Source organism: Perognathus longimembris, chromosome 6 (assembly GCF_023159225.1).
Source record: "Perognathus longimembris pacificus isolate PPM17 chromosome 6, ASM2315922v1, whole genome shotgun sequence".
Taxonomy (NCBI): Eukaryota; Metazoa; Chordata; class Mammalia; order Rodentia; family Heteromyidae; genus Perognathus; species Perognathus longimembris.
In genome coordinates this window covers 69,323,847-69,346,631 of record NC_063166.1, presented here as the reverse complement: position 1 = coordinate 69,346,631, position 22,785 = coordinate 69,323,847, and the positions used below count along the sequence as shown (strand labels likewise).

The following is a 22,785-nucleotide window of genomic DNA, read 5'->3' as shown; positions in this document are numbered from 1 at the left end:
GGCAAAGGGCTACATTGTGGGTCATCTGAGAACGTTGCCCTCCAGGTGATGTTATCGCCTTCAGGATTGCTGAGTGGGACACCAGGGCCCAGGACCTCAGAGTTGCTTGTTAGCCCCCTGTTTGTTTAGCATCTATGACAAGTGACATTGTCTTGGCTCCACTAGCAAAGACCTTGCTAAAATGTGGATGATCTGTTTTCACCTGTTTGCACATCCCCGGTGGCCAGTAGTGACAGGGAACAGCATCTTGTAGTTTTCATTGTACCCAGCCTGCCGCCAATGTTTAATAGAGAAATCATTAAAAAAGGAAAATTGTGCCTGCAGCTTTGTGCACTCATAAACGTAGTCATGAGGTCCAGGGTGCAATTAGGAACCTATGAATATCTCTGAAAAGCTGAATGTGTCAGCATATCTTGCTGTCAGTCATCGGATGTCGTAGCTACAGGTAGAACGCAGAGGACAAAGAGGAATGACATCTGCTGGCATGCAGTGCACAGATTACTGGAAAGGAGGGCCTGGGCTCCCAGACCCTGGCCTTCTGTACCCCTGCACCCTTGGTGACGCCTGCTGAGCTCAAGCTAAATACACATCTTGCTCATATTACATCTTATCCAAGTAAGATTTTCCATTACCACAATCTAGGAGACATTAAGGTCACAGTGATTGCTCAAACCCTACAAGACTGGTTGTCCACACATAGTGCTGCCAGGGTCACAGAGTCATTGGTGTGTGACTGCATACAGGGTTGCAATCTTTCAGTGCCTTCCTTTCTTTTGCTTCTCTTAGTGAGGTCTGATTCAGTGCAAGTCATGGCTTCACCATTTCTCTTTCACATCCATGTGATCACTGGTCCTGTCCATCATTTCTCAAGAACACATTCCTTCCTCCTTATCCTGTTGTGACTGATTTCTGTACTGACTCTCATGTGGACTACTGCACAGCTTCCTGGAGTTTCTGCCGCTGGTCCTTCCCTCGGCCCTAGGGTCCAAACTACTAGGGTTACTTTTTGAACATAAAATCTGTCCATGAAACTTCCTTGTATTTGGAACCCTTCCTTGTCTCTCTTCCATGTCACGTTCAGGGCCATTTACAGACAGTGCCAAGTGCCTTTCGAGTTCTGCCTTCTTTTCTGCTCACCCTGTGTTCTTGGTTGTAGACTTTTCCTCTGGAAATATTTTGCCTTTTTCCCTCTCTGTGACTTTGCATGTACACCTAGTCTGAAATACTTGTCTTCCTTCTACTATGCAGTACAATAAATGTTACTTCTTCCTTGAAGCCTTTCATTCTCCAACCTGTAGCACACTACACTTATGCGTGCACACGCGCACACACGGAATGCTGTGTCTTCCATCTGAGATGATGACTTGATAAGAAGTATTTTACTCATTGTCTCAACTCTAGTACATATAGCATTACAGTGGTACTCGGTACATACATGTCAAACCTGAACAAGATAACACTGAATTTTGCAGGCAGAAGATAGTGATCTAGTAAGGAACAGAAATTAGGTCCTGGAGCTACTATACAGAATGGAGGGTGTAGTAAGAGAGGGCTCAGATATACACAAGACTAAGCCACAGGTTGAAATAACCTATCTAAGGAAAACCATTTATTATAGAAATTTTCTTTTATTGTGGCAAAATATGCATATGATATTTATTATTTTAGCTATTTGAATATGTATAATTTAATAATACTAAATGGTGTTAATATCATCATTATACCTAAAACTTCATCCCCAACAAAGATTCTACCCATTACATAGTGAATTCTCCAACTCTCCCTTTCCTCAGACTCAGGTAGCCTCTGTCTTCTCATCTCTGAATTTGACTAAGTACCCCCAATATGTGGAATCACACAGTGTTTGTATTTCTGTGTCTGACAACCTTCTTTCTCCCTCCCTCCCTCCCTCCCTCCTTCCTTCCCTCCCTCCCTCTCCCTCTCTTCTCTCTCTCTCTCTCTCTGTCTGTCTGTCTCTCTCTCTCTCTCTCTCATGCTGGTCCTGGGACTTGAATTCAGGGCCTTAAAATGCTCAAGGCTAGCTCTCTGCCACTTGAACCGCAGCTCTAGTGCTACAAAAAAAGTTCATCCATTTGGTAGCATGCAGTATATCAAACCTCATGCCTTTTGATGGCTGAATAATATTCTATATATAAACATATATGTGTGTTTATCCATTTTGTTGATCCATTCATTTCTCACTGGTTACTTGGGTTGTTTCCACTGTTTAGCTATAAGTATCTATTCCATTCCCTGCCTTCATCTCTTTCGGATATATACTTTGGAGTAGTGTTAGTGGGTCATAGGCTATTTCTATGTTTAACCATTTGAGAAACTTTCCCACAGTGGCTATTTTGTGTTATATTCCCTAAGGAGTGTTCCAACTTAACTTTCCTTCTCTTTGCACTATGAATTATAACCACCCTTGTAGGTGTGAATACAATTCTCTCTCTCTCTCTGGTTTATTTTTTGTTGTTGTTGTTGTTGTTGTTGTTGTTGGTTGTGGGGCTTGAACTCAAGGCCTGGGCATTGTCCCTGAGCTCTTTTGCTCAAGGCTAGTGCTCTACCACTTTTGGAGATGAGTCTCTTGGGGACTTTTCTGCCTGGATTGGCTTTGAACCACGATCCTTAGATCTCAGCATCCTGAGTAGCTAGATTATAGGCATAAGCTATCTGTGCCCGATCTGCAGTTATCTTTGACTTACATTTCAGGTTTGGTTCTACCTTGATAATTAACCATTAATTATCACTAATAAATTAAACTTTGCACTTTCCAAATATTGTGTTTGATGACAATAGAAAACCAAAGCCTACCAAAACTTTCATGCACTTAATACTTGTTAGCCAATGGCACTAGACCTTTCTTAAACTTGGAAGAATAAAAAGCTAATTCTAAGGATGTTTTGTAGTATACTTCCAGGGCCTTGTTTGAGAGCATATCAGAGTGGAAGGCCAGTTCATGTTTAACATGTTTCCTTCCGAGAATGGTTGGCTGTTAACTCATTCGGATGACTCTCACAGCCACAGAAGCTCTTTCTCTGGACAGTCAGAGCTGTCCTCTTTATTTTAGACTTCTGCATAAATATGATTGCTCCAAATCTAGATCTCTAGCAAATGGTCATAGTGGAACAGACTAGTCTGGAAACTAGTTTCAGTGGAAGAGATACATGTGAGAGGCCACAAGAGGACAGACTTCAGGAGTCAGGCCTCCTGAGCTGGAGTAGGGTTATGCTTGAAAACCCTACAAACAGCAGCAGGTGTATGGACTCGCTCAGCCTCTCCTCAAGTTCTTGTTCTCGAGGAGCTTTTCAGAAATTTATGAAAATATGTGGACATCCATACTTTGAGCCTTAATTAAGGTAAGAACATATTGACTCATTTTCCTGCTATGTTCTGAGCCGTGTGCTGCCTTTGCCTTCAAGGAGCTCATAGTCTAATGTAGTGTGCATGGGCAGAGTAGCCTATAAACAGACCATTAAAATAGTCCAGTAAGTGTTCCTGGTGGAAGTGTAAAAAGCTCCAGGAAGGAAAAACACAAAATTTGGGAAGACTTGAAAGGCTTCACAGAAAAATGAAGTGATGCCTTTTCTATAAAACGAGGACAAGTAACATCCTCTTTTTTGGTATTATTATGAAGAGATAACATATCCCAGATACGGAGATAGGGGACAGTAATAGGAAGAGTTTTGGTTGCAGACCAGCAAAAAAAAATGAGTCCCCATTTCAGCAATAACAGAAAAAGCTGGGTGTGATGGTACATGCCTATTATCCCTATTTATTCTTGGGAAGTATAAATAGAAGTCTTGTGGCCCACACCAGCCTGGGCAAAAATGTGAGACCCTGTAGAAAATACCAAAGCAAAAAGGGCTGGGGGCATGGCTCAGGTGGTGTGGAGCTCCTTTCTAGTAAGTACAAGGATCTGAGCTTAAACCTCAGTACCCTCCCCATCCCCCCAAATAGAGAGCGATAACATATAAAAAGCTTCTATACTGGTTCTGACACTTGGTAATAAGCATTCAACAAATCTTAGTTAGCTAATGAATTGATAAGTGACGGTACATCCATTGATCCCTAGCAACTAAGACTGGCTGAACTCAACTAATTTAAGCAAACAAGCAAGTTCATTGAAAGGAAACTAAGACTCAGAGAATGGAAAGGACAGTTTTAGACTTAGGCCTCCGGAAGGAAAGATACAAAGCAGCTTAATATTACTAACAGGAATTTACGTGCAGTGCAGTCTCTTTGGGGGTAACGAACATTAGCTGCCATTTAAAAAAAAATAAGGACACTTAAAATAAAAAATACCATATACAAAGCTTCCTGTTGCATTAAAAGTTTGAAATGATTTATTTTGTACTTTTTTGTTGTGCTAGGAATTGAACCCAGAGCGTTGCACATGCTAGGCAAGCCTTCTGCCACTGAGCTACATCTTCAGCTTCTTCCCACCTCAGGCTCCTCAGTTTTTGTGTTTTCTTGTACCAGCTTTCCTCCGTTCTCCCTCCCCTCACCACGAATGCAGCCCCCCACCCTTGTTTTCGCAGGAGAGGTACTTGGCTGCACTTGCAGTGTCTGGTGACCCATCTGGTGGCTACCACTGGAGCACGCATCTCTAAATTGTGCTTATCCAAGGCCACATTAGCTTTTAGTTCTGTCTGTACAGATCACTTTAAGGTTCAGGGCCCTAGAAGGGGCAGCCACATTATTTATTGATGTTTGTAGCAATGTAGAAAATCATTGGATTGGCTGGGGATATAGCCTATTGGCAAGAGTGCCTGCCTCGGATACACGAGGCCCTAGGTTCGATTCCCCAGCACCACATATGCAGAAAACTGCCAGAAGCGGCGCTGTGGCTCAAGTGGCAGAGTGCTAGCCTTGAGCGGGAAGAAGCCAGGGACAGTGCTCAGGCCCTGAGTCCAAGGCCCACGACTGGCCAAAAAAAAAAAAAAAAAAAGAAAATCATTGGATTGTTCTCTATTCTGATCTTGATTCCATTGCTTCCTCGCTGTGTAGCCTTTAACTTTCTAAAACATTGTTTTCCCATTTGGTGCTGATCCTGGAGCTTGAACTAAGGGCCTCAGCTCCCCCCTCCGAGGCAGGCACCATACCAATTGAGCCACAGCACCACTTTCAGCATTTTGGTGATTAATTGGAGCTAAGAATCTCACAGACTTTGCCTGGGCTGGCTTTGACCTGTGATTCTCAACATCCCAAGTAGCGAGGATTAAAGGTATGAGCTTCCAGTATCTGGCTCCCTTTTTCTAAAGTGGAAATACCTATCTCTCAGATTGTCACTAGGAAAGATTGAATGAGCTAGTATGTATTAAGCTCTTGCCTCAATTCCTAGCACTTGGCAAACAGTAAATTTGCATGACCTGCACCTGGATTTTTTTTTTTAAATCTCAGTATCAGAGTTTGAACTCAAGGCCTCGCACTCCTACTTGTCTTTCTTGCTCATACTTGGTGCTCTACTTCTTGAGCCATACCTCCATACTAACATCTTTCTGGTTAATTAATCTCACTGACTTCTCTACCAGGACTGTCTTGAAATCTTAATCCTCCAAGTCTCAGCCTCCTGAATAGCTGGGCTTATAGGTATGAGCCACCAGTGCCCAGCTCGTTTCTGGATTTGAATCTCTTTTGAGGCACCTGCGCACTGGGGAGAGGAGAGGCATGTAATATGGGGTCTAGGTCTTAGATGATCAGGAGGTCTGTCAGCATCCAGTAGATCCGTACATGGCAAAGAGATAGGAGCATTACAGAGCTGTGGAAATGACACAGGGTTGACTCTGACTGTGGGAGCGAGGTAAAGACGGGAGCCTAGAGATGATGAAAGAAAAACAACAGAATACATCTTGAAGAACCTTCTAGAGCTCACAGAGAAGTTAGAACTCGGTCTCCTATCAGTCCCTCTATCTACCTCGTCTGGTTCCTCTGTTAAACAGTCACATAAACCTCTTTAAGAGCTGCAGCAGTGGAAAGGGAAAGAGGCCAGCGAATTGGCCTTAGATGAACTGACGTCTCTTTAAAGCTAATATTCCTCTCTGAGAATACTCCATTAATTTAAAATGTGCCTTGCAAGATTCCTTCTTGCTTGTGTTCCCTGTAGCCTGTCTCATTCATTAATCTGCTGATTAGGAACCCTGAACTCTTGCATCCCTTCCCCCCTGCCCCCTGTTTTTTGCATTCCCTTTTTAATATACTATGCTGTTCTCTTCCCCACCCCCTGACATAAACTCCAGGACCCGTCCCTGGCCTGCTCATGTTTGTTTTCTTTGCCCCTTGTGCCTGCCTCTGCTATAACATTTGTAGTATGTGTTAAGTAATCCTTAAGGTAACATTTTTATTATGTCATAAAAAGTGCATGGCAAATATATTATAACTCATGGACTTTGTTTAAAAATGAACGGATAATTTATTGAGTGTGTTACATGAGCCTTGCTCCCCTCCCCATTTCAGCAGAGACCTGCTGATCATTTCGCCTAGCCTCCTATTGAGGGCTCCCTCCCTGTGACATGCTGGGAAAGCAGAGCCATGGTTGGCTAGCAATGACGTCATAGTTTATATACTCAATAAAAATTTAATTAAGTCATTACAGGAATTGCAGTCATCATTTAACCCTCTGATTTCTTCTGTTTAGTTTATTATTAAACATTCAGTAATACCAGTCACCGAATCCTGATGGCTTATAAAATATCTGCATGCATTTTAATAGCTTAAATAAATGGGAAAATATGAGTAACTGATATAAAAGGAACCTTTTCCCTTGTGGTGCTGCAGTATGTATGGGTTTTCATAAAATAGCAAGGCATTATGGAAAGGATAAGAGTTTAATAAGCAAGCAGCCCAACGCAATCCGGGAGGAGTTTCTCTTTTGCTGGGGCATCTGTGAATTCGTGATCAGGGTACTCCACAGAGAGAAACCTGGCCCTGGGGAGACAGGGAGACTGCACACGAGTGAACAAAGGCTAAGTGAGCGAGCAAATCCAACAAGGAGGCTCCAGACTATCCTTGACTGCTGGGCTGATGAGAAGGGCCTAGTGGGGTCCAGCAGTTCAGGACGCTGCTGTCAGTGCACCCTCACCTGTTCCCTTCAGATCAAGTGTCCTCAGTGATGGAGCTTCCCCCTCTTCCAGGAAGGGCCCTTTTCATGATCTCATCCAGCCTGGGTGATGATATCTGAGAACCATTCCTCCCAGTGGCAGTTTGCCATCGCTCATCTAGAGGTGAGAGGGAAGAGACAGCTTATAGGTCACTGGAGTTAGAGGATCCAGAGGCAGAAGAGCCTTGCTAACAAGGAGCTCCACCCCTGTACCCAGACTTCCTGGGCAGCAGCCAGCCAGGATGCAGGTGTACCCCGAGGGGAGAAAATGTGTTTGTGTGTTCTTGGATCTTGCTGGAAAGTCAGAACTAAGGTTTGCAGAACAAGCTGTCGGCGATCTCTGGAAATAACCCTACAGATGGCGAAGTAGGAAAAACACCCAGAACTTAGATTCCGACCCTGACTCTGACACTGACTTGGTGACCTTGGACTGGTCTCTTCCCCATGTTGGGCCTCAGTTCACCATTTCCACAGAGGTACTGAGGTAGGTGACCTCCAAGGACTCAGCCAGCTCTGAAGTTAATGGCAGGAAGCCCCCAGTAAGTGGCCTGTGCCGGGCGCGTTGACTGAATGTGTCCTAGGCGAGCCGCCCCCACCTAGTGTCCAATAGCCCTTGCATTGTTGTCCCTTTGTGCTTTGGTCCTCTTGCATGGTTAGAAAGTCAACTGGCATGGGAGGAAAGGAGCGCCCCAAAATGAGTATAAATAAAGAGGTCCATTTGAAGTCTCATCCTCACATGACTGAAGAAATGAACTCTTAATTCTGGCGGGGCTCTTGAATCTTGCACCTCAGCCCATTTGGAAGTTGGTGTAGATGTTGGGTTGTATTTTGTATCTGGAATTTCAGAGACACAGGGAGATGTCAGCAGCAAAACCAAAATGACTGGAGCCATTATTGGACAGGCATGCTTTGAGTGGCACCCTTTGTTCCCAGTGTGCCTGTGTTACCCTCTGCCCTGGACCAGGCCCTCTCCAGGATGTTGGGGTGCTGGTATTAATTAGTCATGGTTGCCATGACACTACAGCAATTCTCAGACAGGTGGGAGAGACTGACTGGAACTTTGTAAACTATGCTGTGTACCTAGAGGGAGCAGTGTATACCAAGCTCCGACAACACAAAGGATGGGTGGCTCCTGTGGTCTGGGTTGAAGGTGGGCAGGAAAGGTTATGGTTTGCATTCCGAAGTACCACCAATCTCACATTTTCCAGCCTGGAGCTTCACAATTCTGTCTTCATTTTTTTTGAAAATTATCCATGACTATAAAGTATTGGAACTGTTTTTTATTTTATATAAGCAAACCAGAAGGTGTTACTCATAACTCCTTGCATTTGCAGAACACTCGGCACTTCACCGAGGCTTTCAGGGTATGTTGTTAAGTTAATGAATGAATGCATACTAACTCATTTGCTCTCCAAAACAGCCCTTGCACACAGGGCCTTGAGAAGCCAAGAAAACAGACAGACTCAGCTTGACTCAGTCAAGATCCAATCCAATGTCCATAGAAGAGCCATGACTCGAACCCAGGTTTTCTGCCTAAATCCAAGCATTTTGTCTTTTGTGCTCTTCTTCAGAGACCAATCATGAATCTCAGGATAAAATCATGGGGGTTCTTTGATTTGTGATCCAAAGTAAGATCATTTTCCTGTGGGGACCTATGGGGCGTAATTAATGAGCATTGACTCATGATTCAGACTGATCCTGATGCTAATCTCACCCTTATCACTAGATTGCTGTATGACCTAGGGCAAGCCACATCACTTGAGTCTCTAAGGTAGTCAGTCACTTCTGTAAGTTCTGGTGAGGATTAGAGGAGCTGGTGTCCATAAAGCATACACCTCCCTCTAGTAGCTTTTTTTTTTGTGTGTGTGTGTGTGTGTTTTTGCCAGTCCTGTGGCTTGGACTCAGGGCCTGAGCACTGTCCCTGGCTTCCTTTTGCTCAAGGCTAGCACTCTGCCACTTGAGCCACAGCGCCACTTCTGGCCGTTTTCTGTATATGTGGTGCTGGGGAATTGAACCCAGGGCCTCATGTATACGAGGCAGGCACTCTTGCCACTAGGCCATATTCCCAGCCCCTCTAGTAGCTTTTTTTGCCAGATATTTAGAAGCAAAAATCTCAGGGTCTTTAATACCTGGGCTGGCTTTGATCTGCTCTCTTTAGATGTCAGCCTCCTGAGTAGCTAGGATTACAGGCATGAGCCACCAATGCCTGGCTAGCAATTACATTATGTCTGACTGTGTGCTTATGTGTATGTGTCAATATTTGGGGCATAAATTCAGTACCTCATGCTCTTGTTTAGCTTTTCCCCTCAAAGCTAGGGCTGTATCACTTGAGCCACACCTCTCCTTCTGGGTTTTTGCTTGTTAAATGAAAATAAGAGTCTCTCCAGTTCATCTTCTTGGGTTGACTGTGAGCCTTGATCATCAGATCTCAGCCTCCTCAGTAGCTAGGGCTATAAGTGTGAGTCACTAGAGTCACCACTAGCCCTGGCTAGGAGTTGCTTTTTTGTTTGTTTGTTTGCCAGTCTTGGGGCTTGGACTCAGGGCCTGAGCACTGTCTGTGGCTTCCTTTTGCTCAAGGCTAGCACTCTACCTCTTGAGCCACAGTGCCACTTCCCGCTTTTTCTATGTATGTGGTGCTGAGGAATCGAACGCAGGGCTTCATGAATACGAGCGAGCACTTTACCACTAGGCCATATTCCCAGCCCATGAGTTGCATTTTTAAAATAATCTCTTAGCATGGTTAGTTTTACCACTTCACAGTTGTTCCTCTTGCCTCCCTCATACTCCCCCATACACACGGCCTTGGGGGCCCTCCTTGCTCCCTAGCATCCTGTTCCTTGCCTTGAAAGCCCTCTCTGCCTCTTAGTCTTCTTCTGTCCTGTCAGACTCCACCCAGGCCCTGTAGTGCACCCTCTCCCCAGCTCCCCACCCATGGGGCATTTGCACTGAAATCTACTCATTCATTAGCACATTTGGAGTCAAATTTGAGGTACCAGGTGAGCAGTGGACCTTTTCTTTTTCAGTCATGGGGCTTGAACTCAGGGCCTAGGCACTGTCCCCAAGCGTTTTTTGCTCAAGGCTATATCACTCTACTACCACTTGAACCACAGCTCTACTTCCAGTTTTTTGGTGGTTAATTGGAGATAAGAGTCTCACAGCCTTTCCTGCCTGGGCTGGCTTTGAACCATGATGATCCTCAGATATCAGCTTCCCAAGTAAGCGAAGATTGCAAGTGTGAGCCACCAGCTCCCGGCTTTGTTTTTTTTTTTTGCCAGTCCTGGGCCTTGGACTCAGGGCCTGAGCACTGTCCCTGGCTTCTTCCCGCTCAAGGCTAGCACTCTGCCACTTGAGCCACAGCGCCACTTCTGGCCGTTTTCTGTATATGTGGTGCTGGGGAATCGAACCTAGGGCCTCGTGTATCCGAGGCAGGCACTCTTGCCACTAGGCTATATCCCCAGCCCCCTGGCTTCTTTTTGCTCAAGGCTAGCACTCTGCCACTTGAGTCACAGTGCCACTTCTGGCCATTTTCTGTATATGTGGTGCTGGGGAATCGAACCCAGGGCTTCATGTATACGAGGCAAGCGCTCTTCCCACTAGGCTATATCCCCAGCCCCAGCTTTGTTGTTTTTAAATGCTGGTTTCCTATACTAACTATATGCTTCTACAATCAAGACACTTCTTCTTTTACTTGGTGTATGAAGGATCTAGCACAAAGCTAGGCACATAGTGGGGGATCAGTTCATGAAGCCATTTTGGGTGGCAAATTAGGGCAAATACTGCTAGATGAGGGAACTGGGAATGGTTGCCTTGTTAAGCATCTCTTTCTCTTTGTCCTCCCAACAGCTTGTGACAACTAAGAGCCTACGGTCATAGTTTTCAGCATTTTTTTTTCTTTCTTTCACACTTTTGTTTTTGTCATTTCTTTTGTAGGTTAATTCCTATATCCTGAAGAAGAATATGCTTCTTATGACAAATAATTTCTATGCATCAATCCTGGGATATGATGAGGTAAGATCATTCACTAAACCTTTGGCTATACTGGGATTTGAATTCAGGGCCTCACACTTGCTAGGCAGGTACTCTACCTCTGTGCCATGCCTCTGTCCCCAAGGACTTCTGGTGATAGGATCTGAGGGCATTGTCTAAGACCATCATCATTGCCTGCCACTATAGCTTAGTATTCATTTCTTCCTCATCATTGACTGGTTTGCGGGTGCTTTTGAAAGAGAATCCTACAAAATATGTCAGTGTTTGTTGAGTGTCTCATGGGTGCTAAAAGGAGAGACAAAGGCAAAGCAGATCTTATCTCAAACCTTGAAGCTCCCAGAGAGAGACACACTTTCACACACATAAGCACACATTACACACTGGGGTTTTTTTTTGTTTTTCGTTTTTTTGCCAGTCCTGGGGCTTGGACTCAGGGCTTGAGCACTGTCCCTGAGCTTCTTTCTTTTGCTCAAGGCTAGCACTCTGCCACTTGAGCCACAGCACCACTTCCAGACTTTTCTGTTTATGTGGTGCTGAGGAATCGAACCCAGGGCTTCATGCATGCAAGGCAAGCACTCTACTGCTAAGCCATATTCCCAGCCCCTACACACTGTTTTTTACTTATTGTAAAAGCAATACAAGCCAGGTGCCTGCAGTTCTAGCTCCTCGAGAGATTGAGATCGGAGGTCCAGGATTTGAAGCCAGTCTGGCCAGGAAAGCCCATGAGACTCTTATCTCCAATTAACTACCAAAAAGCCGGAAGTGGAGCTGTGGCTTAAGTGGTAGAGCAGTAGTCTTGAGTGAAGAAGCTCAGGGACAGCACCCAGGCTTTGAGTTTAAGCCCCAGTATTGGCACCAGAAACAAACAAACAATAAAAGCAACACATACTCATTTTTTAAAGTTCACAAAACTTCCAAGCACTGATGGCTCATGCCTGTAAATCCTAGCTACTCAAGAGGCTGAGATCTGATGGTTGCTGTTCAAAGTCAGCTTAGGCAGGAAAGGCCATGAGACTCTTACTTCCAATTAACCACCAGAAAACTCCAAGTGGCACTAAGCAAAAAGAAGCTCAGGGACAGCCCCCAGGGCCCTACAAACAACAACAACAACAAAAATAAATAAGTAAATAAAATGGAAGGTCATAAAACTGTGTAACAGTCCCTGCCCTAGTCCCTGTCACTGAAGAAAACTTCACTCATAGTTAATCAGATGCCCTCCAGATGTTACCTGTATAGACAAGCATCAGTTTTTCCCTCCTTTATGCCAATGGGCTTTACACCAGGCATAGTGTTCTTCAGCTTGCTTGGTTTTTTGTTTCCAATGAGTGACATATCTTGAGCATGTATCTTCCCAATTGAAACCTTACTTGTTGAACACACACTCCTCACTCCTTCCTTCCCCCCCCCCCCCCAGCCTCTGGCAGGGTCCGTTCTTTCTCTCTCTATGAACTTGACTTCTTTCGAGACCTCGTGAAAATGGAAACTTAAAGAGTATTTGTTCTTTTGTGACTGGCTAATTTCACTTAGAAGGTCCTTAAAGTTCATCTGTCATAGCACTGATTTCATCCCCCTCCAACGTTTTATTATGGAAAATTCAAGCATATAGAAAAGTTGAAAGATGCTGTAATGAACACCTGTGTACACACCACCAGGATTCATCTACCTCATTTTTTTTTGACAAGCCATGTGCTTTTAAACTCATCTTGTGGTTATGTCCATATTTAATGCAAACGTCACCCCACGTGGCATGTGGCCTTCCCCGCCCTCCCTGGACTCCTCCCACTGCTTACTACACTAGTGCTCCTCGTCCCCCTAGCTGGATGGAGAGTTCTTCTAGGAAGTGGCAGTGTATGCCTTGTGTGTATTTCTGTAGCTACCATAGTACTTGGCATGTAGTAAGTAGGTGTACAGTCAGGATAGGAAGTGCACCATAGAATGAAAACCAGAAACTGTTATTTAAATTGGACTCCAATGGCTTATGCCTAGCTGCTCAAGAGGCTGAGATCTGAAAATCATGGTTGAGAGCCAGCCCAGGCAAACAAAAACCTCGAGACACTTATCTCTAGTTAGCTGGCAAAAAAAAAAAAATAAAAACCACCAGAAGTAGGGATGTGGCTGGAATGGTAAAGCACTAGACATTACAAAGGCGAGTAAGAGCAAAGGTCCCCAGAGTTGAAAATGTGCCAAAAAAGAAGGGGTGGGAGTTGGGCCTCAGTGGCTTATACCTCCAATCCTAGCTACTTAGGAGGCCATGATCTAGAGAATTATGGTTCAAAAACAGCCCAGGCAGAAATGTCTGTGACACTCCCATCTTTTCTACTGAATTTACCTTCTAATTGAGAGACAGACAGTAGACAAGTAATAAGCAAAAGGACAAATGTTTCATTACAAATAGAGTTTGATGATGGAGTATAACAGGGGAAGGACTTGGTGTGGACCAGAAACATCTCCCTGAGATCTGATCACAAAAGCAAAGGCTGAGGAATGAAAAGGCATGTACAGCCTCTAGCTTATGGTCTCATCTTGCAGGTTAGCATTTGTCCACTACCCAGAGTTGGTTCTGTGCTGCTCTTTGGTGCCCATAAGCCTTAGTACTCTAGGTTGCAAGCTCCTGATTGCTGAGCCCAGGCTGCTGCGGAGTTCTTAGCCCTCATGTTAAAATAGCAGTTGTCAAATCAGTCTTCACTGAGTGAAAACTCGGCCATCCCAGACCCATCACCATATACCTCCTAGTACCTCACTGCCTCCCAGTCCTTCTAGATCAGATACCCTAGTTTCCTGAAGAATGCTTTCTTTGTATTGTGAGGAGAAATAAGCTAGATACCAATTGGATTATGGGAACTTTGTCACACAACCTAATTAGTGCCTGGGGGTGTGGGGGACCTTTATTCCTTTTCTGCTGCCTTCATTTGCACTCTCAGGCAAGACTTCCATGTGTTTCCATTGAGTTATTAGTGGAAAGAAGGCTGCTGCTGGGGTTGTTGACCAATGTGGCCATTTCCAGTCCACTGGCAGTGTGTTCTAGCCACTGTGCCATGCCTAGAACTAGGTAGGCACTGTCCTCTGACCTCAGCAGGGTAGGCTGTTCCTGCTTCCGTCACTTACTAGCTAGCTAACCTCCTGGCCTTAGCACTGGAAATCATTCCCGTGCTGCCAGGCCTCTGGAGTCATGAGGCGCCATGTGTAGAGGAAGCCTGACCATCTGCTAGAGTCAGCCTGTCAGCCCTGCTCACTCATCCTGAGCCCCTTTCTCTAGCTGCTTAGGCTTTTGTCCCATCCCAGCTCCCTCACCCACCACTGAGGCTGCCTATTTTCTGCCAGGCTTTGCCTATCATCGCTTCTGCTCATTCTCCAAACCCTCACGACAGCCCCCCCCCCCCCATTCCTCCCATGTCGCATGTATGGATCACTGCCAACAGCACTTCGGCCTGTGCCCAGGCCACTGGAGACAGGCAGGCTGTTGTGTGAGCAAATGGCTTAGAGAATGGTGATGTGCCTGAACTTGTCCTTGGCTCCTGCTGCCATCTTCCAGCAGGAGCAGGATTTCCCAACTCAGCCACTGAGCCAGGACAGTGTTGCGCCGTGGGGCTGTGTGGGTTTGTAGCAGAGGGTGTCTGGGGCAGGTGGAGGGCTCCTCCACCCCATGGTCAGCTCTGGACAGGGCTGCTCTTGGCAGTGGGCTGTGGAGCCCTCTGTGCCACAGTGCCTGATAGACCAGACTTTCCTATCACATGCAGCACAAGCCCCCAGGGCTTTTGTGATGTTTGCCAGGCCATTGTTTCTTAATGCTCACAACTCTGTTTAACTCATGAGACCCCAATGCTTGGCTAATGGCTTTGTAAGGGCGACCCAGCCACTGAGTGACATAGCTGCTATTCAAACTCGGATGGTCTGTTTCCCAAATCCCGCTATTGCCTCAGCTGTCTCCACAGCTTGCAGGCAAAGCATGTTCCTAGTGCTTGTACCCAACGTATTGTACTTTAGAAAATGCCTTTATAATATTCTGTGGTTTTGTTTTTATTTTTTGGTGTTGAGGATTGAACCCATGGCTTTGCACACGCGAGGCAAGTGCTCTCTACCATTGAGCTACATCCTCAGCCCGTATCATCTTCCCTTTGTAGTTCAAGGAAGCTGTATGTATTAAAAATGCACAGAGGCAAGTGTTTCCATTTTTTTTCCCATAGTAATAGCAGAGAAACTGGAGACTCGGGTTTAGCCACCACCTTTGAACTTGGCGGTGCAAACTAGGACCTGATCCAGCTTTCTAGCTCCAGGTCAGCACTTTGGTCCACACACTTCCTTGGCACCCGGACAGAGCGACTTCTCAGGGCCTTTCCCTTCCATTGCCCGCATCCTCCCTCCCCTAGAGGTCTGAGATAGAAAATGGCTGAAATAGCCATTTGTGATATCTGGACTTCCCGGCAGAGTTCTCGGTGCCTAGAGAAGCAGTGTTGAGCACGCACACACACACACGCTCTGAACTTTGCCTTTTGTGGCCCTCCATGGCCCCTGGCAACCCTGCTGAACAGCCTGTTCCTCTACTTAGGGAGTCATGGCCAGCACGGCAATGGGTGATGGCGAAGGCATACCTGGCTCCCTTCCCCCAGAGAGCCAGCTGCCCTGCAGATGTGTGCCTCTGGACCAAGTGCAAGGGCACCATCCATGCCCCCCTCCAGCTCCAGAAAAACAGCCTCACAGTACTGCCAGCCTGGGCCCCGTGGACAGCACCCCAGCACTGCTGCTACTGGTTCTCCAACCATGCCTGGGAGGGGATACCAGACACGAGCCCTGGCTCTGCCTCACCTTGGCAGTGATAGGCCCCTCGGGAACCCCATGTTTTTTTTTTTCTCTGTAAAAATAAAGGGGTTAAGTGAGCAGCTCGTAAGACCCCTTCCGCTCTACCGCCAAGCTCCCCATTTCCCTCACAGTCAGTGAGGTCCTTCTGAGCCCCTTCCTCGTGTCCCTGTCCACAATGTCCCCAGTGTCTACACAGTGGCTCTTTGCTCTTCCCTGAAGCCCGTATGCTGTGTGTTCCAGGGGGTCCTCTCCGATGACCACGGGCTGGCTGCCGCCCTCTGGAGAACCTTCTTCAACCAGCAGTGTGAAGACCCGCGGCAGCTTGAGCTGCTGGTGGAATATGTGAGGAAGCAGGTGAGCGCCCCAAGCGGATGCACATCCAGAGCTTTGTGGAAAGAGGACGTGGTCACCCGACTCCATCTGAGGGAAGGCCGCTCAAGGATGAGCACCTCCTATTGTCCAGCCAGGAAGTGGGCCAGGGGCCAGGGCGGGAGAGTAAGGGGACTCACAGAGTGGCCTCCTGTTTTCAGAAAGCTGCCATGGTTTATTCATTGATTCATTCCATAGTTTGTTTCCTTCATTGTACTCAGAGCTATGCTAACTGAGCCCTTGGAGTGAGTCCTGGAAGATAGAAGCTTGGGGCATCGTGGGCCACCCACTCGTGAATTCATTTCCTCCTACTGACCTGGTCCAGGCTCTAGGCAGCAGTTCACAAACACCACACTCCCTGCTGCTCCCCACGACTGCTCCCCAGTCAAGGGTGGAGCCCCTCCCACCTCAGGCTCTCACCTCTGGCTCCCCAGGTCTGTCTGACCCCAAATCTTCTAGGAGAAACTCCACAGCAAGGTTTACTTACATGCATGGCTTACACACTTCCCCTTGCCCCATATCCTGTATTGATGAGCACGCATGCTTTCTGGATGAGTGGGCTGAGTGGCAGAGAGAGGAACATGGAGGCTTTTCAGGGCCTCCTCATGAGTCAGTCTGCACAGCTGACCTCGGACCCTAAGCTGGGTGATTCATGTGGCCACTAGAGGCCTCAGCTGCCACAGACAGCTCACCAGCTTGGGCTGTCTGTGAATCACACTTTTGCTTCGTGGGCCTGGCCCCTGGAGCCAAAGGGGCCTCACTTCTCGGTTATTCCTTGTTCGCCTGTATCTGTGACCTTCATGCTTCCACCAGACAGGGACAGAAAGCCAGACCCCAGCTCTTGAGCAGCAGGGTCGAGAGTACGGGCAGCTGATTGCGGGGAAAGGCACATCTTGAGGCTCCTCAGACTCAGAGGGACAAGAACCCCAGAAGGCTAGGGCTCTTCACTGGACTGTTCTTTCAGTGTGTGAGCCAAGGCACAAGCACTGTGTCGCCAGAGGGCTCCACCCACGGAGAACTCTGAGACCCACATTGTTGACTGGATTCGACCTCAGACTGGAATAGCAATTGGCAAAAGCAAATGCTGTTTTCTAAGAGACCTGCCCAACTTTTCCATCTGCTGTGGGGAACTTGTGCCAAAGACCACGACAAGGCACAACTGGGCCCTCTCTCCAAGGGCCCAATGGAGGTTGTGCTACCATACATAGCTCGTGTCCCTGTAAGAAGTCTCACATGGCACCCATGAGACTTGAGCCCGGTGATGGGGCTTTTAGGAAACAGGGAGCTTGCCCGGGGATCTGGTTCTGTCAGTAAGCCTTCGGGCACTGCTGGGAGAGCAGATTCAGGAGGCCTTCATTCATGTTCCTCAAGGAGCCGGGAAGGCGTACAGCCACCCTGGAATCAGTCTGTGGTGTCCCAGGTAGGACAAGGCACTGGGAAGGGCAGGGGAGGATGAGGGAAGACCAGAGCTTGTGTAGACTGTAGCCCAGCCCCTGGTACTTAATGTTGAGTAGCAGAGTATGTGGAAAGTTAGGCCTGGGGTATGGACGGCTGAGGTCGCAGTGTGAAAATGGAACAAGAAGAGTATGTTTTTTGTTCTGTTTTGTTTTGGTTTTTGGCAGTCCTGGGCCTTGAATTCGGGGCCTAAGCACTATCCCTGGCTTCTTTTTGCTCAAGGCTAGCACTCTACCACTTGAGCCATGGCACCACCTCTGGCTTTTTCTATATATGTGGTGCTGAGGAATTGAACCAGGGCTTTATGTATACAAGGCAAGCACTCTACCACTAGGCCATATTCCCAGCCCGAGAATGTGTTTTTGGAAGAGGGGATAATGCGAGGCCAAAGATGAGGCCCCTGATGTTTCTTCTTCCCCCACTGAGGGGGCTTCATCTTTGTGGGTCCAGTACTGTCTCTGCTGGCAAACATCTCATCTGCCATCTCCCCTCACAAGCGTCTCAGGGACCCTGAGAGCTGCTCTTCCCTCCCGAGGCTCAGCTGCGTCTTAGCTTACCTGCCTTTTGCAGAACTGCCTCCATCTTCCCCCGCTGCACCTGTTTGCCCCCACCATGGCCCTCTGCACAGGGAGGATCAAGAACCCACATTTCTCAACAAGCCTCGGGGTCCCTGGGGACGCCCATCTGCAGGTCACCCTTTCTAGCCTTTTCCACAGGCTGGAAGAGCAATATGAGAGCAGCTTTCAGCTCTGGGGAGCAGGAAACACCTGATTCCCAGAGTCCCAGCAGGCACCCTGAGGGCCGTAGGGAAAGTCACCAGGAGAGTAGCAGTGGGGACATTTCTGGGATGACAGCCATCTTAACAGCAGAGCTGCCAGGAGCACCCCCCTCCCCCCCCTCCTGGCCTCCCCCAGAATCGGGTCCACTAGAGGACATTGGAGATCCACATTAGGGAAAAAAAGTCGCTGGGATGACCAGCACTGTTGGTGTGGTTTACTGTTGAATCCTCTCATGAGGGTGGAGTTGGGATTCTTTCTTCTAGCAGCCTTGGATGGAGTAGTCAGGGTGACTTTTGTAAGCTGTTAAGATCTGACTTCCTCTCCTGAAAAAAACCTTGCAGGAAGGGTGCAGCTAGGGTAGACTTGGTGGTGGTGGTAGTGGTGGTTGGTTCCTCCATTCAGTGTGATAGGGTTTCCCTAAAACCTTATTGAGCCTCTCCAGTGACCTGCTGTCCCACTTGCCTTAAGGAAAAAATCTGGGCTACCTGAGGATGGTCAGAAGCCTCCCAGTTCTCTCTCTTTCCTCTCCTTGGGGAGGCTGGTGCTTTATGCTACCTCATACATCCCTGACTCTGTTTCCTGCCTCTCTGCTGCAGATGCAATACCTGGATTCCATAGATGGAGAAGACCTGCTGCTGACAGGGGAGGTGAGCTGGCGCCCTCTGGTGGAGAAGAATCCACAGAGCATCCTGAAGCCCCAGGCTCCCACTTACAATGATGAAGGCCTTTGAGGGCCAGATCCCCTGGACAGTTGGCCAGCTTGGAATCTGTTGGAACCTTGGCGAGAGAAGTACTGTTTGATCCAAGATCCCACAGAAAGTAGCCCGAACTGACCTTTGAACAGCATCTGTCAAATACCCGGTCCCATTTGTGTTGTTTCCTCTTCCTATGTCCTGGAGGCTGATAGGGGGGAGGGGCAGTGCCGAGAGAATTCCTAGCCCTTCGGAAATGTCCCCTCCTTTGAAGGCGTCCCAAGCTGGAGCTGCTCAGCACACCCCCCCTCGGCCACCACAGGACACAGCTTTCCCCACAGGCTGAGGAGAGGGTGGGTGGGTTGGAATGGGAGGGGCCTTAGAGTTTATCATGCTGCAGAATGGAGACAGGGCAGCCCCGCTGTCCCCAGCTTGGAGCCGTGGGGCCAAGTTGGCCATTAAATGAAAACAGAGATGTTACCTCTGCCCCCGGCACTTTTTTCTCCAGGGGCTTCCAGGAGCTCAGGTGAGGTGATGGATGTTGAGAGCTAAGGAGCACTGCCCAGCTCAGTGACAGGAAGAGGGAGAGGTCAAGGGTCACCATCCAACCACAGCACAGCTTGCCAGGCACATCTTTGGGATCCAGAAGGCCTCTGGTGGCCAATGGTCTCGTTACATCCTAAGTCATTTGGAAACAGGCCTCAAGAACAAAGGACCCTTTGTCACCACAGTGAGCCGGGCAAGAAGCTATCATTCTTCTCTCGGCCTTCCCTTATATGAGATACTGAGGTGAAAAGAACATTCTTTCTAGCTTAGTTGTACTGTACCAGGACCCAGCCCCGTGCCCAGCTTTCTACTGTCTCCCCAGATTCCAGAGCATGCGTTCAGAGCCATCTGGTCTGGGCACTTGAGGATCAGTCTCCTCCCTCCCTCCCTCCCTTTCTCTCTTTCTCTGTCATCTCTTGGGGGATTTTCTTAAATTGAGCAAAGGGGAAAGGGAACCGTTTTGCCCCTCCCTCCCCCATCAACTTCCTTCATTGAACTTGCTATAAAATGAGTCATATAAAGAAACTCTATACGGGTGAGGTATATCCCACTTCTGCGAAAACATTACAAATCAAACTGCCTTCCCTCAGTTTATTTAAGATGCTTTTGTTGCGAGTGGAGCTCTCGAGTGAAGCCTCCTCTGTGTATGTGAGATAATAACACCTTGTAACTCATTACAGCTGGGCACTATTTACATAAACCAGAGCCGAGCCAGGCAGGAATTTGCTGATTAATTTATTTTTAATGGAGTGAAGTATACCATGCACCAAAATAAACTTTACTGTGTGTACCTAACTGCTCCTGGAATGGATGGAAAAATTAATGGAACAGATTTTGGCTCCCAACTCTGCACATTAATTCATATATAAAAGTTATTTGAGCGTTAACCCATGTGCTGCCCAGGGCAGCTCCCCAGCCTCAAATCCCAGCCCCAAACACCAGTTTAGCTACTGGGCTTACTTTAGAATTATGAAACCTCAAATTGAGGAAGAACTTGAAAGGTCATTTGGGCCAGCGCTGGTCCAGAACTTGACTGGCCTTCTTAGCATCTGGGATGGCGTGTTTTCAGGCAGGCCCTTGATGACTCCTTCCAGCCACAGATAGGTGGTCCTTGTTGCAGACTGTGTATCCCCAGGATTAGGTAATCACCAAACACAGTGACTGGCAACATGCAGCCAGAGCTTGAAGGAGCCAGATTGGCTCTGTCGCGTCTGTGATGGTCCAAAGCCCTTGGCTCTCAGCGTCTGTCACAGCTCCTCTGCCTCCCCTTCCTCATCTGAGATAAAACCAGGTTTCCTGGGAGGCCATAGGCGCTTTGTTTGACCTCTGCCCCTATCCCAGCCTGTGTTTGAGTCTAATCTGTTTCTTTCCTAACAGTTGGAACCCCCTGGGGTTACCTGAAGGGACCCTTGTCCTTCCGTTGCTCACTGCAGAGATCCCAAGCTTCCCCAGACCCAGGCACGGCCCTCTGCCGTCGGAGGCGCTCCTGGCCACGTCTACTCGCTTAGCTCTTCCTTGTAATGAGGAGCTGTTTTTCTTTCAGTACTTCTTCCATTCACCATGGCAGTGTATGAGTGCAGTGCATCTTGATCCCTGTCACCCCTCTGAGGTGACTTTTTTCCGCACCCACCTCCCATATTGCACTGTGAGCAGTCCCTAGGGGGCACCGTGTTGGGGCGGGCCACCCTGGCGTGCTCACGGTCAGCATTCGCTTATACATGGGGAAATTCAAGAACAAGAAAATGGCCAGATTGTCGTGCGCCAGTACAAGCTCAACATAAACTTTCTGGACCATTTGCAGCCTGACCCTCAGTTCCACCTACTTTAACAGTAATACTACATTATGAAGCACTTCCTCCTACAGGAACCAAAATCAAAGGCTGTTACGAAATGGTTTCCTAATATAAATCACTACACAAAGCAAGAAAAGGACATGATTTCTTGCGCCACCGCCCCCCCCCCTTCCTGGGAGATTGCACATTAGGAATGATTTTGTCATTTATTTGATCTAAAAAAGAACACAGCAAATTAAGATAGTTATCATAAAACCAGAAAAATGGGCTGAAAAATGTGGCCTAGTGGTAGAGTGCTTGCCTAGCATGTGTGAAGCCCTGGGTTCGATTCCTCAGTACCACATAAGCAGAAAAAGCCAGAAGTGGTGCTGTGGCTCAAGTGGTAGAGTGCTAGTCTTGAGCAAAAGAAGCTCAGGGACAGCGTCTGGGCCCTGAGTTAAAGCCCCAGGACTATAAAAGTTAGAAAATAAAAAGTATTGTGAGGGAAGAGAAGAAAAATAATCCTAGACTGCTAGAGAACCCTAAACTTTGATTTTCTTTTAGTAATTTTTTAAAAATCTTAAGTGCATCGTCTCACCACAGTCCAGTGAAATAGGTGTTATCCTCGTTTTTACCAACCTTTCTCCATAAAGCAGGGGACAAAGGCTCCGAGAGATCTAGAAAGTTATCCAAGATTCCTTCCCACCGTGTGACCCCAGGACTCTGCTCTTTCCCCAGACCACACTGCCCCCCTCAGGCCAGCGAGGAGATCTGCAGCAGGTTATAATCCTGCTCTGGGCTTCCTGGCAGCCAAAGGAGGAAAAGAGAAAGCATTATGTCGTTCTCCCTGTCACATAAAAGGAAGCCCAATTCACCAGAAGCAGCAAGCATTTTACTCTTCCCAGGAGAGGAATCGAGTGTGTTAGAGGGGTTTTCACACGAGAAACCCTGGACCATGGCATGAACAAGTACCTTTAAGATTTCAATTTGACCTAAAAATGTTAAAAGAAAGAATTGCTATCTAGGTAGTGTCTGCTCTGTCCACGCTGGGCACAGAAGCTCTCACTTGTTATCTGTCTCATTTAATCCTCTGGGGAGGTCCTGCCAGGTATGATCCATTCATGGTACAGCTGAGGGAAATGATTTGCTGGAGGCCCACATTGGCCCAGCTTGCAGACTCGGAGCCCCAAGCCCTCTGCTTCTCATTCTGGGTAGAGGAAGGGGCACTTGGGCTGCAATTAAGAAAAACCCTAAAGCTGTCTTGGCTGGTGTGTGCATAAACACAACTA

At 47.5% G+C, this 22,785-nt stretch overlaps 1 protein-coding gene across 3 annotated transcripts in view; it reads left to right on the top strand.

Annotated features, from left to right (window-relative positions):
- Window positions 1-20,519, top strand: part of LOC125353413 (ubiquinol-cytochrome-c reductase complex assembly factor 1) — an 84,644-nt gene extending 64,125 nt beyond the window's left edge. For all 3 annotated transcript variants that reach the window (XM_048349075.1, XM_048349077.1, XM_048349076.1), the window contains 3 exons: window positions 11,030-11,107; window positions 16,124-16,237; window positions 19,083-20,519. In XM_048349075.1, coding sequence (XP_048205032.1) covers window positions 11,030-11,107; window positions 16,124-16,237; window positions 19,083-19,217 — 327 coding nt within the window. In that variant the 3' untranslated portion in view covers window positions 19,218-20,519. The remainder of the gene's footprint in view (window positions 1-11,029; window positions 11,108-16,123; window positions 16,238-19,082) is intronic.
- The last annotated feature ends 2,266 nt before the right edge of the window (window positions 20,520-22,785 follow it).